Source organism: Tetrao urogallus (genome assembly GCF_951394365.1).
Source record: "Tetrao urogallus genome assembly, chromosome: 22".
Taxonomy (NCBI): domain Eukaryota; kingdom Metazoa; phylum Chordata; class Aves; order Galliformes; family Phasianidae; genus Tetrao; species Tetrao urogallus.
This window is the reverse complement of record NC_136835.1, coordinates 4,523,397-4,541,634: the sequence shown is the minus strand read 5'-3', so window position 1 is coordinate 4,541,634 and position 18,238 is coordinate 4,523,397. Positions and strand designations below refer to the sequence as shown.

At 53.9% G+C, this 18,238-nt stretch overlaps 1 protein-coding gene across 1 annotated transcript in view; it reads right to left on the bottom strand.

Moving 5' to 3' along the window:
• Positions 1–2,647: 2,647 nt before the first annotated feature.
• LOC306954654 (opioid-binding protein/cell adhesion molecule homolog) overlaps positions 2,648–18,238 on the bottom strand; it is a gene marked incomplete at both ends in the record, with an annotated part of 84,631 nt that continues 69,040 nt past the window's right edge. The window contains 6 exons of the mRNA XM_079545810.1: positions 2,648–2,748; positions 2,939–3,090; positions 3,412–3,532; positions 3,629–3,763; positions 3,924–4,049; positions 16,867–17,099. Of these exons, the coding sequence (XP_079401936.1) occupies positions 2,648–2,748; positions 2,939–3,090; positions 3,412–3,532; positions 3,629–3,763; positions 3,924–4,049; positions 16,867–17,099 (868 nt within the window). The remainder of the gene's footprint in view (positions 2,749–2,938; positions 3,091–3,411; positions 3,533–3,628; positions 3,764–3,923; positions 4,050–16,866; positions 17,100–18,238) is intronic.

Below are 18,238 nucleotides of genomic sequence, written 5' to 3'. Positions count from 1 at the left end.
AGAGACCGCGCGCCGGCAAGGCGAGCACGCGGGGAGTGGCGATGGCACGAGGCTCTGCCACCCACCCACACGGCAGAGCCGCGGCCTCGGACAGCCAACACGTTCCTCACAACTGCACGTTACATGGCACGAGAAAGTCGAACGCCGTCCCGACGGAGGAGGACAAGGAAGCCAGCCCAAACCGACCCGGGGAGGGAGAAGAACGGGGAGCGCGGGGCGGCCCCGAGGCTGTTGTGTGCGACCTCGGGGCATCTGGTAGTCGTCATGTCTTGTCTCTGCAATGCCACGGCCTTTGGCCTCGTGTCAGGGACTGGTTCAGTGTTTCTTCTGCAGGGAGAGAGAAATAGGACACCGGAGTAGTGTGCCAAGCAAGGGTTGTGTGCCAGCTGGGGGGTGTTGGAGGGGGGCAGGGAGGTGGCACTGGGGTGACACTGCCGAGCGTCTCCCATGCCCCAGGAATGCATCTGAAAGCCCCAGAAACAAAGATGAGGAGGGGGCCACCTGCTGACACCATCCTTTGCCAAGCGTGGTTGTGAGCATTGCAGGGCACTCAGCCCATCAGGGTGTCCCACGCAGTTTTTGAGAGCTGGGAGATGGAGCTGCCAGGTAGGACTCGGGGGGGGGTTATGTCTATTTCCTTGCAGTTGATGCGTCACTGCTGTGGTGGGATCACATTTGCATGCTTCTGCCTTGCTTCTGGGTGGAGAGGGGCCGTTTGTTCTGTGGATCACCGAGTTGGGATGGGGGGCTCAGAGCAAGAGCGTGGGGAAGGATGTGCGGGCCACCATGCCCCCCTGCGATGGTGCCACTCGCCTCCACAGAGATGCACACAGATGGGATCGGGCTGCTGCTCGTGACTCCTTCCCGGGATGCTGGTGGGAATGCAGGACCAGCTCACTGCTCACCGTGCCACATCCCTGCCCATCAGGTAAGCTGGTGTGCCTGGTCATTGCTGGAGCGGTGCCTTCAGGCTGCGTGGGTTTTGTCACTGTTGGTGTCCCATGTGTGGGGTCAGGAGCATCCCTGCAGATTTTGCAGCTGCTGCTTCTTTTGTAGCAGCGTTGTAAGTGTGCTTGTTTGTGCAACGCCCAGGAGGCCCAGAAGAGACGAGGGATGAGGCGAGGGCACCGCCGCAATGAGGACAGGGCGGTGGCACATTGCAGGGTCTGTGCCAGGGTTTTCTTTCTTTTCTGTAGGATGGAAAACAGGGCAGCAGCAGAGTTTGTATGGGGAAAGATACACAGCCTCAGCTCTCAAGTCATCTTGCTTTTGGAGGGAGAAAGAAGGGAAGGGCAGGGAGACAGTTCCCCAGGGTAAGAAGGTCATGGTAAGGGGGGACATTGTGTGCTTCCTTGGTGTGCTACCATCATGTTTTGTCCCTTTGTTGCTGGCACTTTGTCCAGTGCTGTGTGGGACTTCTCTGGAGCTGAGTAGGAGGTTCTGTCCCTGGAGTACAAACCCAAAGCTTCCCATCCTTGCCCCAGAGCATAAGGATTGAGGTTACCCCCCATGCAAGGAGCATTGCAGCACTGTGGGGCCATGGGCTGAGAACCAACACAGCCCCATTGAGGTGACCATCGCAGAGCAGCTAGAGAAAGCAAAGAGAAGTTCTGACTGCACATGTTCTCGTGTCAGTGGAGCCTCTCAGCAAGCAGCAAGCTGGAGGCACCAGGGCATCCTTCTTGTGTAGGTGTAGCAAATTGACGGCCATTATTTTTCCAGTGGAGCCTGAGCTGTCTCCAAATGGTCAAACACCACTGCTGGGACAGGCGGAGGTTTTTGCCTGAACAGTGTAGGAAGAGCCCTTGGGGAGACCTGAAGCACCCATAAGATGGAACTCTGTGGTCCCACACCTCCTGGCACACAGGGGTGGCAGCAGGCGTGTTGGAGCTGCAGCTGGGGCTCTGTTTGCTGCCTGGTGCTTGCCTGTGTTGGTTAGTGCCTCCTCCCAGTGCCAGTGCTGCAGTGCCTTAGCTGTCAGATTGAGCAAGGAGCTGGAAATTCAGTGAGCATCTCAAGTGCCCGTGGTCCCGAGGAGCTTCCTCTGGGCAGGGACACATCCTTGGGCACAGGGCAGAGGGGCTGCAGTGCAGAAGGGAAGCAGCGGGGGATGGAGAAGCGAGGAGATGGTCTGGGAGGAGCTTTGGTGGTGAGAGATCACATTCAGGACGGAGACGGTGCAAGGCAGACGCAGGGCTCCAACTTCAGGGTCTGTTTGGGCATAGGTGTCTCAATGTGACGACGAGATGGACGTCCCCAGCGACCGCTCCGGGTGGCCCCCACCCACCACACCCGTGTCCAACACGGTGTCACCAAGACGCCTGCCAGGTGTCAGCGGGGAGCCCCATCCACGCTGTACCCCATCCGTGGGGCACATCGCCCGCAGCCGGCTCGATGCAAGGAGGGACAAGGCGGCAGACAAGGCTCGGTGCAGCATTGCCCTTCGATGGGCAGGCGACGGTGGCGGGTGACAGTCTGGTGGCACGTGGTGGGGTCTGTACAGCGTAACTGGCGGCGAGAATGATCCCGGCAGGTGGGAGACGTGGCCGTCCTCGGCCCTTTGGCGCCGCTCCCCGTCCTCCGGCGTTGTGCCCGTCTGACGGAGAGGAGTCCCCGGGCGGCCGTCCCGGGACCCTCCACTCCCTTATCAAAAGTCGAGGAGGAGGCGAGCGAGGAGGGTGGCCCAGAGGCAGAGGCCAGCGGCTGCCCGGGAGGCTGCGTTGCCACTGTCGTGCACCGCTCCGGGCCCTGCACCAGGGGAAGAGGAAGAAGAGGGACAGCGTTCAAGGCAGTGATGAGAGGATGAGATCATGCCGTCATGCAAACAGAAGCCCTCCCCCTGTCGTCCCTTTGCGTTCCCCTCTTCCCCCCTTGGCAGGTTGGCAGCAGTGGGTCAAGTCCCCAGTTTGGGGATGCTGGCGACAATTGGGGCACCTACCATACAGGATGATGCTGGCATTGGTGTTGCCCAACTTGTTTGTGGCCACACACGTGTAGTTGCCATAGTCCTTCTCCGAGACATTGAAGAAGGTCAGCGTCGAGAGGCGGCCCTTGCTCTCGATCCGCACGCCCTCCAGCCCATTTGCTAACCTGCACAGGGGGTCGTAGATGATGCTGCTCAAAGCCTTACATGGGTTAATATAAAACAGCCCCAGGCACCCCCTCCCTGCCCTCCACAGTCTTATGAGGTCCACCCTTCACCCCGCTGTGCCACCCAGCAGCACCTCACTCCATCTCCAGTCCCATCTCCCTCCGTGGGTTGTCCCTGGGATACCCACACTATCCATGGAGAGAAAGACCTGAAAATCCCCGTGAGGTCTGGGATCCTCCATAGCAGGAAGAGCCTGGCCTCTCTCCAAGCTGATCCCTTGGCTGCCTCCATCCCACCCTGCATCCTCCATGCACCCGCACCTGGTGTCCTCCTTGAACCACTGAAACTCTGCCACGGGGACGGCCGAGGCCTCGCACTGCAGGATGCCCTTCTGGCCCACTGAGGCGCCTGTGTTCTTGGCATTGGAGATGTACGGCGGGTCTGTGGGGATGCCATGCCATGTCACGTCCCTAGGATGGACCACGTGCCTGCCCCACCACCACATCCCCCACCAGGGATCCCATTCCATGCACTTACAGTTGACAGTGACTTTGACTTTCCGGACATCTGGGACGGCCACATCATTGACAGCACTGCACTCGTACTCGCCCGACTGCTCCCGTGTGATGCCCGTGATCTCCAGGTACTCGTCCTCGCTCACGAAGCCTTGCCCTGTGATAAAATGGGGCACCATCAACAACAGCTCCCAGCTCCAAAACCAACCTATACATAAATCCCCGCACACCCCTGCCATCCTCCTCCATCCCTTTGCCAAGCTGGCATCTCCTGCAGCCAGCGCTCAGCACAGGCAGGTCCCCAAGCCTTCTCTCACCTTTCCCAGAGAGGTGCCGCCATGTGACAGTGGGCTCCGGCCTCCCAAAGGCCAAGCACATGAGGGTCACACTGCTGCCTTCATTCACGGTGATGTCTGATGAGATGTTGACGATCTGAGGGGGGACTGCAGGACACAACAACAAAGGGACCGTCAGCACACAGGCTCATGGAGACCTACTAACATTCCCAGCCCTTTCCCCACCACCAGCCCTGCTCTGATGTCACTTAGACCTGCACAAAGCATGGCCCCATTGACCACATGGCAACCTAGAAAACCTGGACCAACCCCTACAACCTTTCAGAACAGAAATTCCTCCTGGCAACCCCCATAGAGGCTCCTCAAGACACCAGAGTCTGCCATAGTTCCCCTCCAGCCACCAACCCTTCACCTGGAAAATGCCACCTGTCACTGGCGTGGAAGGGTCTGCACACCCCATAACACCCAGCCTGCCGCTTCAGGCAACCCATGATAACCAACTCATTATGACTGCCAACAGCTCTCATATCTTAGCATTTTTATTAAAGCTTTCTAAATTACTGATTGTCTGCTCCATTCAGTGCTGGCCATTGTGATTTATATTAGTCTATCCCCCGATACTCCATCTAATAAATAACTTGGCAATCTCCAAGCCCATAAATCCCCATCCCAGCAAAAAGCAATTAAAGCCCGTTTGCTGACGCCATTCACCGGTGCTCCAGGCCTTGGGGCTGGTGAATGCCTCTCCCCAGGAGCTGATCCAGCAATGCAAAGGGGCTCTCTCTCAACCAAATCCCAGGCTGGCTATGCCATGCTCAGTGCCCGTGAGCCCTCCGTGGCCATGGCAGATGTGAGATCTCAGCCCCACAGTGCCCAGCAATGGGCATGAGTGCAAATGGATCTTGGTAGATCCCTCTGCTCCATCCTCCCTATCGGGTTCCGGATAGAAAACAAAGATCAAGAATCACAAAACCATAGAATTGTTCAGGTTGCAAAAGACCTTCCAGATCATCAAGTCCAATCTCAGCCTAACCATACTACCTAAAGGACGGGGCATTCCAGGGGAGGGGTAGTTGAGAGGGGCACAGAGACTATGGCAATCTCTACTGGGGAACTCTGCCTAAGCTGTGAATGCAAGAAGGCACACATAAGCCCATCCAGCCAAGTGATGCTCTCAGGCATATTTCACTCTCCATAGGGACAATGTCAGCACCACATCTCCACCAACGCCACGAGACACAGCCCCTCTACATAAGGCATCAACTGCATTTGGAGCTCTTCACCCTTCCACCATCCACCAGCAACACCGCCTGGTCCAGTCCTACTGATGCTCAGCTACTGGCAGTTCCTGTGCCTTGGCAGGGGTTCAAATTCAGCCTGAGAGCACCTTTTGCTCCCGGGGGGGCTCACAAAGGCTGGGCTTCCCCATGCATGCACTCGCAGCTCGCTCCCCAGCACAGCCCGATGGCAAGGGTGCTGCCGAGCCTCCGCCGCCTGATGGGCCCTGCGAGGCTGTAAATTTCCCAGCAACTTGACACTTTAATATAGAAGTACAGTCTGTTATAGCAGAGGGAGATTGTCTGAGTCCTTCAGGGGAGACTGGCAATCCAAAAATGAAAAGTGTGCGGCAGCAACCGGTGAAAAATGTAGTTAGTGCTGGGAGTGCGAGCGGCACGCTGCCATGGTTTGTCCCCAGCTGCTGCTCAGAGCAGCCCTGTGTGATCAGAGCTCCTATTGCTCCTCGCAGCACCCAGGGACAACGTTCTTTGTAAAGCTGCTTGCACGACACGGGAACTGCAGAGCAACCAGGGCATGGAGCAGAGCTGCGCTGTGCCGTTCGCCTCTGTGTGCACACACGGTCTTACACTTATGCATCGCAATGTTGTCCCAACTCATCTGTGCACCCCAGCGTAAGGCAGGCCACAGACAGAAACCCAGACTATGAGGGGCCGGGAAGTGTGACCGCATGGCCCCTTGCAGCACGCTGATCCCATGGGATGCACAGGGCTGGGTGTCCCTGAGAGCACAGGGACATCGCCAGCATCGATACCCAACCGCGACGGCAATCGTTGCCTATGAGGTTACATGGACTGGCAGGAGGACATCCAAGGGACCTGATTGCATTTCTATAGATCCCACCAGCTGCTGGCTGCAGCCTCAAGGGCAGGTTGCCATTGCCTTTGCTTTTAGCCACAAGAAGGGCGGGAGGGAGCTGGGACTGCGCAGGGACACAGCAGACAGCAAACAGGACCTAAGAGCAGGATAACAGGGAGCAAACACGACAGTGGTCTAACAGTGACCTGCAGGGCCAGTCCATCATTACCTGCATGCTGCAGGTAAGGCCACAGCACCTGCACAACCACATAGCAGGAGATCACCACGGAGGCAAAAAGCTCTCCTGTCCTCCCAGCACCTACGCAGATCAGTGGGACTGACAGCACTGCTGTGGGTACTATCATTGCTATTCATTTACCTGCTGACAGCAAGCTATTTTTTGGCTATCTTTGATTTTTTGCAATAGCCACTGAGGGCCCTCTCCTTGTCCTACATCCCGTATGCAGCTAATATCCAGCTTTATGACACTCCTGTCACTAAATATAGAACATAATAAACGATCCCAGGGCAAACCTGCTAGCAGTCAGAGAAGCAGCAAAACCGGGGCCGGCGTTCAGGCAGGGACATGGAGTGCCATCTCCTGACACATGTAATGCACTTTACTGCAGCTCACCTTGCCTTGCCTCGTTAGCCCAAACGTACCTCACAACACACCAATAATAAGATACTCAAGGGAAAAGGGGTGAGATCATAGAATGGAAAAGACCATTAAGATCATCAAGTCAACCCATCACCACCATGCCCACTAAACCAGCTCCCTCAGTTCGTTGAGAGGCACAGGTGCTGCCCAAAACTGGGGCATAGATGCTGCCCAAACTACACTGCCATTGGTACAAGACACAGCTTCCCAGAGAGAGCCACCAAAACACAGCTCTGGCTCCAACCACACTGAGGTCACACCAATGTGGATGCCAGCTACAGAGGTAAAGCAAACCAGCATCACGGGAACTCTATCCCCTTATTAACAGTCTTGTTTTCTATTTAAAAGACCACTACTAAGAGCACATTGGATGTGCAGCAAATCCCGTGCTCTCACCAGAGCAGTGCGTGGCCCACGGAGCATTGCCTCCATCCCGTGTAATATTAATCAGGGGGAAGTTAATGCATAACGTTCGCCAGGCCAAAAAAATACATTTGGGCTGTAATTTCTTGTTTGTTCGGAAAGCGGGCGAGAGAAATTGAATGTGAAAGTGATGCCACTAAATTCAATAACAATAAGCCCGTGATTTATCTCCTTCCTTTACTGCTCAAGACCCGCACTGCCCGACGCGCCGATTAATGTTTTACACTGGGTACAGGAGACGGCCGCACAGCGGTTCCTGCTGATGCCCTTGGGGGCTGTAAAACCCTGTGCCTCCCCTCGCCCCCAAACCCTGCCGAACGCCAGGGCTGCCCCGATCCTCCGGGCTCAGCTTTGCTCCTGTTCTGCAGCAAACTCCTTGCAAAATGGCTGGAGATGCTGCAAGACACCCAGCGATGACGGGGGATGGCTGTTGCAAGGGGCATGGCCTTCCCCTGCTAATCTGTGCACTGAGAGGCGGCTCTTCGGTAATTACTGCCTGCTTATTGACTCAGAGCGACACAGAAGCGTGCAAACAGACAGGAGCTGGCTTGGCTTTTGGCCACTCTGTATCCCAGATCCCCACCAGCAACGCTCGCTGCCTCAAGCTGACTGTTTTTAGCTGTGAGATCATTAACGCCGCACGCACAGAGCTGGGAGGCTGAGCCACTGATGTCCCTCCGGATCATTAGCTCCTAAACCACTCCAAGAGACCTCTTCTCAATCTGGGAGAAGATGGGATAAGATGGGTGCCTATGGGCTCTGCACACCACTGGGCATCCATGAACGCCCTGCCCTATTTGCTGGCACAGCATGGGGTCACTCGGGTGTGCTTGGTGGCTTTTTTGCCCCAAAACAGCACTCCAAGAGGCGAGCTGACCTGTTTTACCCATGCAAAGTGGCACAGGACACTGCTGCTCACTTTGTGCATCCCTCCTTCTGCTGGATTTTCTCCAGGGTGCCTTTTGGCTCCTGCTGCGGCCACCCTGCACACAGACAGACCTTTAGGGCAGCACCTTTCAACGCAACCCAGATGCAACATCTGGGTGTCCAACACCTGCTTGGATCTTGACATTTTAGGCCCCCTCTCATACACAGCTCGGGACAGGGATGGTGTCTGCCTACAGCTGGCACCAGCGGAGCAACACGCAGTGATGCCAGATGTGGGCATCCTTGAATACCACACACAAACTGCACGTGCTTCCTGAGGTCCCCATGTGCTGCCCTGGTTACAAAAGCACCTCCTGCTCCCTCCCCCCCCAGCCCCTCCTTTTCCTCTTTCCAGGGACAGATCTGACAGGAGAGCTGCCGCCCTCTTTCATTAAATGTTAATGCTTTTATTTATTCTCCAGTATTTATGGACCTCTCATCTCTTCCCATTGCTATTCACATATCTCCCTCTCGTTACTGCCAGACGAGGATGGACAGCTGATTTGAAGCATCAGGACGCACACCTGGATGGCTTCCCAGACACCCTGCAGGGACAGAGCCCTTCTGGGACAGCCCATCCAGCACACAGAGATGCAGACCCACCCATGCAGCCCACCCAGGGCTGCCCACCAAGAGGGACCCCACATACATGCACTCAATGTCCTGCCTGGCACCCTGGGAAGGGGCACATTAAGGCTTTAACCAAAGTGCTGCTTGTTGACAGCCAGGATTACCACCTCTCATCAACCCCATTCTGATGAACCACGATGCTCGTCGGCATTGATTTTATCAACACTAGATTAAGCACATCTGACAGCTACAGGTTGGGCACCAGGATGGTTTTCATCAAATTTCTCAGCCCAGAGAGCAGCACATCATGCCGTCACCTTGCACACTCTAAAAATGCTCTATCTGGGGGGAAGTTTCCCCTTTCCCTTCTCCTACCCATAAATGCTGCCCTCCCAGTGCTTTCCCAGGTAAAGCACACCTCACAAGGTGCAGGCTGGGCAATCACCACAACCCACATGCTTCAAACAAATCATCTCCACAGCACAGATGAGGTTTCCCTGCCTGGCTGATACTCCCTCAGTGACCACATCTCATGCCTCTCTTCCTGAAAACAATCCAAGTGCAGCCAAGGGGAGAGAAGAAAACTGACCACAAGCAACCTATGGGGAATCACAGAATCCTTAAGGTTGGAAATGACCACTACGATCATCACATCCAACTGTCGAATCATCCCCACCATGCCACTAAGCCACGCCTCTCACAGCCTCATCCAGACACCTTAGGAGCCTGGAAGCATCACATGGCATGTCCCATATCTCCAGCTGCCTCTCATATCCCTTCCTGCCCCTCTTCTGGGGGATGTGGACACCCCCAGCACCATGCATGGTCGGACCACGACACCTTCGGGCTGCAGTCACACTCAATGGGGCAAAGCAGTGGGATAAACACGCCATTAAAGACCCCACCACCGATTCAAAACCACAATCTGAGTGTACCAGAGACCACGAGCAAACGAAACAGCTACAAAATTAAAGCATGGGCGTAGAGCTGCCTTCACTATGCAGCATCTCCCACCTGCATACCACGCACCCTTTTTCTCCACGTCTTCGCACTGAGACGGTGCAAGCAATAAAAACAAAACTCAGAGTGTTATACCTACTGTGTAACCACCTGTCAGTAAATTTATGAACAATTAGGAAGCAAAAGTGCTTCCCAGGGAGCTATTTGTGTGCGCGATAAAAACGTTCTTTCTGTTTGGGAATATAATGGGGAAACAACTTCTCCCGTCCTCCCCCCGCTCTGCCATTTTTTGCTTTTTGCAGTAATTAATCCAGCTGCTGACACTCTTTTGTTCTGTCAGCTCCTGATGCCCGCAGCACATCCTGCTGCTCTGACCTGCTCACTGCCAGCTGCTTTTTGGGGCTTTCCCTTCCTTTTTTAGGAGCCTGAGGATGCTTTCGCATCACCCCCTATGGCTGAAAGTCACAGCCTTCTCCCTATACCCAGCTAGATTTCAGGCTGGTGTTCTCTCCCAGCCACTCTAAGGACATTTTGCTCTCTTTTCAGCTCAAAAGCCTCAGGTTCCCAACACGTGCCACTGCAGCACTGATTCCCCAGCATTCAGCATCTTCCTGTAACCCTTTGGTTGCTCCCCACACTGCTCTGCCCTTCATCCCCCACCTACAACCACGCACGTGTGACTTTCCTGCTCCAACACCCAGACTGCTGATGCATTTACAGATGCAAATTCATGAGTCCCCATGTCCTTAATTCCACTGAACAAGACCCAACCCCTCTGTACAGCTGAAATCCTACCTCCTCCAGGGCATCTCACAGTACCACCCTTAGCAAACCCAATGCCCATTTCCCTTCCCAATGTAGCCATTCACACCAGGGTGGCGGCTCTTCCTGCAAGCCCGGCTCTTTCTCTTTCAAGACCTCCCCCCTCTTTATGCCTTCATTATTCTTTCGTTTTTCTCCTTTGTTGTCTTCTGCTCTTTTTTTTTCTGGGCACTTTCCTGCATGCACACACTTTGTTCTCTCTTCCCTTCGTAGTACAAGTCTCTGGGCTTCTCTTCTCTCCTCTTTCCCCTCCAGTTATCTTACTCTTCATTCATTTCTACCCTTCCTGTTTTCCTCTGAGCCATCCTCATCTTTGAACTCCAGTTGTTTTCACACCTACCTATTTTGCCATCTATGGGCTCAAGGAGAGACATGAGCTCTTCTGACCTGGGGAGAACCAGGTGAAGGCTGTATTATGAGCTCATCCTTAGAGAAAGCATTTCCCCTCTGCAATGGCACCTCACTGCATGCTCCAGCAGCTCCTCTCCTGCTGCCACCACCCCTCTCCAGCCCCCACCTCTTGCAGCACGATGCTATCACGAGACTCACTCCACATTTTGGCCACTTGCAAAGATTTCTCCTCCCTTACGTGGCAGTTTCCAGAGCCCCCCTACTTTGGAATGAAAAAGCAGCATCTCCCACTTGTTCTCTCTAACAGTGCACGTGCCAATTGATTTTCCCCCTGCAGTTGCTCATGGTTCGTTTTTTCCCCTCTTGTGCCATCCAGTGTGTAGTTCAATAAACCGCTCAGCAAATGGCTCAGGCCCCTTCCATCCTCACCCCCACCTGTGCAAATACCCCCAGAGAAGGAAATGTGAAACATTAGTTTAACTGCCATGGACATTATGTGTTCTTGCCTTGTGCTCCTGCTGGGAAGACTTCTTTCCAGCCTAAGTGATTTTTTTTCCCTTTTCCTCTTAAAAGCCTTTTGATTTTTCTCTATTTTCCTGCACTCCATCCCCACTGCTACGAAGCCAAACTACGGAAGAGTTTTCTGCTTAAAAATCACTGTTTCGCTTTTCCCCACCAGGACGATTAACCCAGTGCAGCCGGAGCCAAACCTCCAAACAGTCATCAACAAAGCACCAAATGAGACCCCGAGGAGCGATGAAGGGGAAGATGCACTCGGATAAGTGTGTCCAAACTTCGCTGTGCCGTTTGCTGGCCCACCTGATGAATGGCTGCAGCACTGAGAGGAGAGAAAAGCAAACAAGGAGCCTCCTCCGCCCATTGCTGGGCCACCTTAGCCTGAAAACTCAGCCAACACACATCATTTTTGGTGCACTTTTTCCAAAAATGCCAAGAGAAGCTTGGGTAGGTACAAAGGACATGGGCTGAGCCTCTGAAAAGCTCAGGGTGAGGAGAGGAGCACCTCCTGGCACTCTCACTGCCAGAGCAGAGCCCATGGGCACCATACCATAATAAGAGGTGCATTCGGGATGGGTAGGGAAGGAACAGTTTGCTTCACACACCAGGCATCACCCAGCAAGGCAGAGATGTGCCCCAAGCACAGCGTGTGATCCATTCCTTGCAAGCTCTTGATCCCTGCACAACACACAATGCAGCAGGAACCACTTTTGCACTGGACAAACAGAAGCTGGACATTGCTATCCTGGATGGATAAACTCCATTTATCCTCCACTAGAGGGTATTGGATAAGGCCCCTGTGGACCACCTCCATGGGCAGAGGGACCCCCAGGCTCCTTCTCAAACATGCCCCAGCTGCAAGCACTTCACCCGGCTCCGCTGTTCAGTCTCTGTCTTCCTCATTATTGCCTTTTCTCTTAAGCAGACAAAAATAATAACCCATTAAGGAGCAAGCAAGTGGTCAGGCACTGGCACAGCTGCCCAGGGAAGTGATGCAGTCACCATCCCTGGAGGCGTTCAAGAACCACAGGGATGTGATACAGGGATGTGGTCAGTGGGCACAGTGGGGGTTCCAACCTTCCTGATTCTGATCCTTAGCATCCCAAGTGCAGATAAAGCACCCAAGGGCAGCAGTGAGCCTGCTGCAGAGGCCACATCCTGCCCTGCTCATTCTCCAGGCTGAGCTGCAGCTGCTGTTCACCACGTGCACAACCCTCATGTCAAACTCTCCTGCGCCCTAATAATAAGCAAAACCACTGACACTCGTGTGAAGCACTTTCTGCACGTACAGCATTTTATCAGCTCTACTACAACTGAGCTGCTCCCCTTGCTTTGCTATTTGCCACACAGCCTCCCGGTAAGGTTTTAATAAGTATCACAGTCTCAGCTCCTGCCTGGATATCAAAGGTAGCACGATAAAAGCAAGTTTAAAAGCATCACTTGTGCAATCGGAGGTGGAGGGGGGGGCCTGCAGCACAGCCTGTCTTAGGGGAGAACAGCTCAATGAGGCTGGTGTGGGGGGGCTGCCCTTTCAGAGAGTCGAGAAGAAGTGGGTTGTTATTGGGAAGAAGGAAAAAATAAAGACTCCATTTGCTTGAGAGAAGCTCGCTGAAGAGTTACAGCTGTTGTCAGCGCCACGTTGAAAGGCAGAGGATGCAACTATTGACACGGGACCTGGTTCAGGGCACTGCCTTTACGTGGATTCGAGGGGTACTGCTGAAAAGAGATGCACACCCGGCTCTCTGCTGCCAAGAACAAAGGCTGTGGTCCTTCAGAAGCCATCCTGCCCATGGGGAGAGGAAAGCAGCAAAACGCCCAGACAGGAAAATGGATTGCACCGACCAGAAACTAACAGTAACGATGCAGACAGCTGGGAGAGGCTTTAATGAAAAATCTATGGTGAGCGGGATTAAGGCAGAACAGAGGAGGGTTCTCCAAATAAATCAAAAACAGAGGACATCTGAAGAGTACAAAAGACCACTGTTGGGTAGGGGTGGGCAGCACCGGGGATCACTGCTGAGATCTCCACCAGCTGCAGCTCTCCGATCCCGGAGCAATACCACGCTATGCAAAGCTGCTTTGGCCCAAACACAGAGTAGCAAGAGCCAGGAAGTGTTCAGAAATACCTGCAAATGGGGACTTCCTCCCTGTTAGAAGATATCCCCGAGGTCTCAGCCCAAACCCCGCTCTGCATTTCTCCGGACCTGATGCAAAACCATGGAAGAAAGTCCCCCATCGTGCCTGCAGGATGCTCTGCTGCATCAGTGACACCACCCAACCATGCCTCGCTTCTGCAGCATCGCTGCAACCTCTTGTTTAACTGTTCATTGTGCTCGGGAGAGGCTCCATCTCACTCCTGCTGCCTGATTTCCCATCACCTCCTCCCACCTCTTACCACTCCCTGTGCCCCACCAGCCCTTCTGCTGCTGCCTTCCCCTCACTCCCATCCCCAGCCTCCACTCCCAGAAGGAAACCTGCCTTATTCTTTAAGATCTACAGTCTCAACCACATCACTGATTCCAAGCTCTGCGCTCAAGGCAGAAACACCCCCTGGCTGCTGCAGCAGCCCATGTCAAGGAAGCACAGCTATGCCCTGCCTGTTGCTCCTGGCACCAAAACCATTCTGCAGGGTCTCCTGGCCCATCCTGGCACACTGCACCTCTGGGAACAGGGCTGCACCTGGGGACAGCAGGGCTCCCCAGCACCCATCACTCTGGAGCAGCCTGCCTTCACATCTACTGGCTACATTCGTCAACAGTTCAATGCAGGCAAAACTCTCTGCTTTCTACTAATTGCTCTGACAGAGAAATTACAGCTCCTTTGGTGTCATTAGTGCCATCAGAACTGCTCTGCTACGCAGACTCCCCTCCCATTCACCCCTACAAGCTCTGTTTGTGTTTCCTTGCTCCAGCAACGGCCCAACAGCATCCTCATTTCAAGCTCTTTATGATAAGAGAGGGATTAGGCAGCTCGTTCTCTCTTACACCACATGAAATCTCAGCTCTCCCTGTGTTTGCAACCCCCCCCCCAAAGCACCAAAACACCACACACGTGCCTATCAGCCTCCATCCTGTCGTCACAGGGAGAGAAAAAAAGCTGCCTGGCCTCCCGCCATCCCCGCTCTTACAAAGTGCTGTTAACTGCTGTAATGAACCAATCCCAGAGACATATTAATAACGACACGAAGAGACACATTTACTGTTGATTGTGACTCGCTGGCAGATTTATCGCCGGGTTGCTAGGAGGGAAGGTCTGGCCCTGCAGTAGCGCAATTAAAACCAAATTGAATACAGGGACAAAGAATCAATAATCTATCCGGGCAACTTTTAGTTGTTGCAAAATACAAATATAAATTAATTGACCTGAACACGGATGCTAACTGGTCCTTACTGCCTGCTTGGGTGGGGAGTGCCACCAGGACAGTGCCTGCTCTGCAGAGGGAGTCCTGAACCCACATTTGACATTGGGACAGCTCTGACCAATATAAGGTGGTGGTCCCATCCCTGGGGACCAGACAAGTGCTCTGGATGCGACCATCCCTTGCTTTGCCCCTCTGAGCCTTGGAGGTGCATTGCAGGCTGCTCTGCCCACGCTCTCCTCCGCTGCAGCACACTCCAAGCACCAGCACTTGGCACCACCAACATCTTTGTGGAATAAAAGGATTTTTGGCCTTGCTTTAATGAGATAAGATAATCGCACGGGGATTTTACGAGGCAAGATATTGGGTGTTAGGTGCTGGAGATTTATTACGAGCCGGAGCATGAAGAGGGGAAAAGAAGAGGAGGAGATGTAATCTCTCTTGCTCTCATGCTCATTTCAGGCTGTTTGCTCATACAGCACACGGAAAAGCCTGTGCTCCATGGGCAGAACCAGCAGCAGCCCTGCATGCTGCACAACCTGACCAGCCCTGATGCCACCAGAACCTCAGGGAAGGAACGTTTGGGGTGGTAGGAGCCAAGAGCAGGCTCTGCTGTGTGTGACCAAAGCCATCCATCCCGAGCCTCTGCAGGGCGAGGGGTGAGGTGGGTGTCATTCCACCAGGCAGAAAGAGCTCGGATGCTTCACAGGTGTTAACTGGATGGATTAGCACTATTAGTGAGCAGACAGGGTAAACAGATTAAGCTTTGCAGACGGGCGGCTGGTACGCAAATCGCTAAGGGGGGAGGAGGGAATGCTCTGATATCTTTCTGCTCCCTTCTTTCCAAGCGACACCCTCCCCTCTCTGCACCACCAGCACCCCAGGACAGCCCAGCACGCTCAGAGCAGAGCCCCACTACAAACTCCTATGGAGATTTGGCAGCAAACAGGCACATAGCAGCCCGTGGAAGCAGCAAGTCGCCCATCTCTCACACCTCGCAGGAGAGCTGACAGGCTGGGTGAGGTTTTCCCTGCTTTGATCGGTGGCCGTATCGAACCCTGCCTCTTCCAAATGAGAAAGATACATAAATATATACATATCCGTGTTGGGGGCTTCTCAGAGACATGTTGAGGCTGAGAAATTTTACAGATTTGCTCATTGCAAAATCAATACCCATCAGCTGTTTGAAATTAAAGAAAAGATTAGGTCCTGGTTTTATACACGCTTTATTGTATTCTGAGAGCTTTCTACTCAGCCAGATAAATCTTCTTTAAGAGGATTAGGAAACTTTCATTATCTTTATCTAACCTGAACTAACACTAACTCTGAAAAATTAATCTACAGACTGGACAAAAGCTGATAGCTGCTGCAAAGGAGCCAGGATCAGAGGCACCATCCACCAGAGCTGGGGAGCCTGGTGGTGACCTCCAGCAAACCAAGATCCCCCTGGAAATATGCCAGTGTGCTTCATAACTGGCTCAGCCCCAGCACTCTATGGGGTCCACCTCACTGGTGGGCTTGAGCTTGGTTCCCACACATCATGCCTCCAAGTGGTCCTTGGTCTGCTTCCATTGGCAATGTTGGCAGGTGGGAAGGTTGGGAAGCAGCATGCGTGCTAGGGTGAGATAGGCAAGCTGAGAGGCCAACATCTGACCAAGGCAAAGACATGTTTGGTGTAAGAAAGGCCCCCAAACACCTCACTGCAGCCCATGCTGCTATAGGCACCCTGATCTGCCAGCACCACGAATCCCCCAGATGATGAGATCTGAGGATGCCAATTTTGAAACCAACACCAGCTGCTATGCCAACACGCTCTCCTATGAAGCTCCATGCCAAAAGATCATTGAAGCCCCCCCACAAACCATCTGCCATCTTTCCTATGGCCCTGTGCTCTCTGAATCCATTTCTCTGTGCTCTTTGATTCCCTGTACTCTCTGAATCCATTTCTCCACCACATCTGACAGTTCTTTGCCTTCAGCCTTCCAGAAGCATCTTACAAACAACTCCCCAGTGCAGCAAACTGAGCCACACGGTAGGAAAAGGGGGATGCCAGCCTCACTTTCAGTTTCCAGGTGTTCTCCTCCCCGTGCCACAACCACACAACACAGCAAGCCATGGGCAACCTGAGTTCATCTCCTCCCAGACGCAGCAAACACTTGCACAGATCCCTGCCCCATGCCACTGACCACCCAAAATCTCCATCACCAAGAGGGCCTCCAAACCCTCTGGCACTCTTCTTCAACACTCAGCTCAAAGCCAGCACCGTGAACGTTAGGACTTACCTTGCACGATGAGGTGGACGCGCGACGTCTTGGGGTGATTGTCTGTCTGCACAGAGCAGGTGTAGGGCCCCTCATCGTACACATCCACGTTGTGGATCTTGATGCTGTACTGGGTTTTGGTGTTGGAGAGGATGACCACGCGGTTGTCTATGGACCACTTGTCATTGCCAGCATACAGGATGGTGCTGCGGTTCAACCACGCTACCCGCGTCACCCTGTCATCCACGGTACACCTGCGAAAGAAGAGCAGGAAGGTCACCAACCCAGTGCCAACACACACACAGAGCTCCCAAAAGTGGATGGGAGCATCATCACCATCCCCCCTACAGCTGCTATGGGCACTGCACGCCCCACACACGCTGCACACCAAGGCAGTGCAACCCTCCCACCACCGCCTGCATCCCCCATCATGGCAAGATTCCTCAGAAGACGGCGCTGCCTATTTTCCTTTCTATTTTTCCCCCATGGCTCTGGGGAGGCGCAGATGAAAATCCCATTAGGTTTGACCTCCACGCGCCGCAAAGGCTTCCCGCATCCCCCGCTCGCCCAGGATTGGAGATGAAGCTGTAAAATTTGCTGACAGTTTGGCTTGTCAGCACAGCCCTCGAGCCATCCCAGTGTGATATACACCGCCACGGCGGGGGAGAGCGGCCGGCACACACCGAGAGAGGAAGAAGAGAAAGAGCCAGAGACGGCGAGCCAGCACGCAGGAAGAGAAGGGAACATTTGGATAAGCAGCTGTAAATCCTACAAGTGCCTTGAAAACACAGTGCAGTCATTGCAATTATTTATTTCCTGCCTGGCTCCCTCCCTCCACAAGAAGCACGAAGGCTGGGGAGCTCCGGTCCGCGGCGCTGACTTACGCTTGGCACGGAAGAACCGGGGAAAGGGAATAAAAAGAGGAATTAAAATGTTCTCTGAGAACGTGGCTTTTTCATTCCGTTTGATAGATTTTCTCGATCTATTTACTCCTGGCCTTCGCTGCCTCCGCGGTACCCGCAGCCAAACCACGGTGCATTTGGGTAAATTAAGAGCTGAGCGTTCCTCGGGAGCTTTGCCTTCCCCACCTGAGGACTGCGGTCGGAGAGCTCTCTCAGCGTGAAAGCAAACCAAAAAACAACCCCAGGCACAACTCACACTGGCAGCAACTTAGGGCAAGGCACTGAAGTCAATCAGGCAGCTCTCACGCGTCCCTTCCCACGCGACCATAAATTCAGAGCTGGGCAGGAGGGCTGCCCCATCCCCAGCACGCAAGGGTTGGGTGCTATATGCCTCCCATGCCGGGCTTGCTGAGCATCGTCTCGATGCAGATTATTAATTGAGCAGAGAGATGGGGCAACGCGTGGTGTGTTTTGGGCTCCCCACAGGTCTT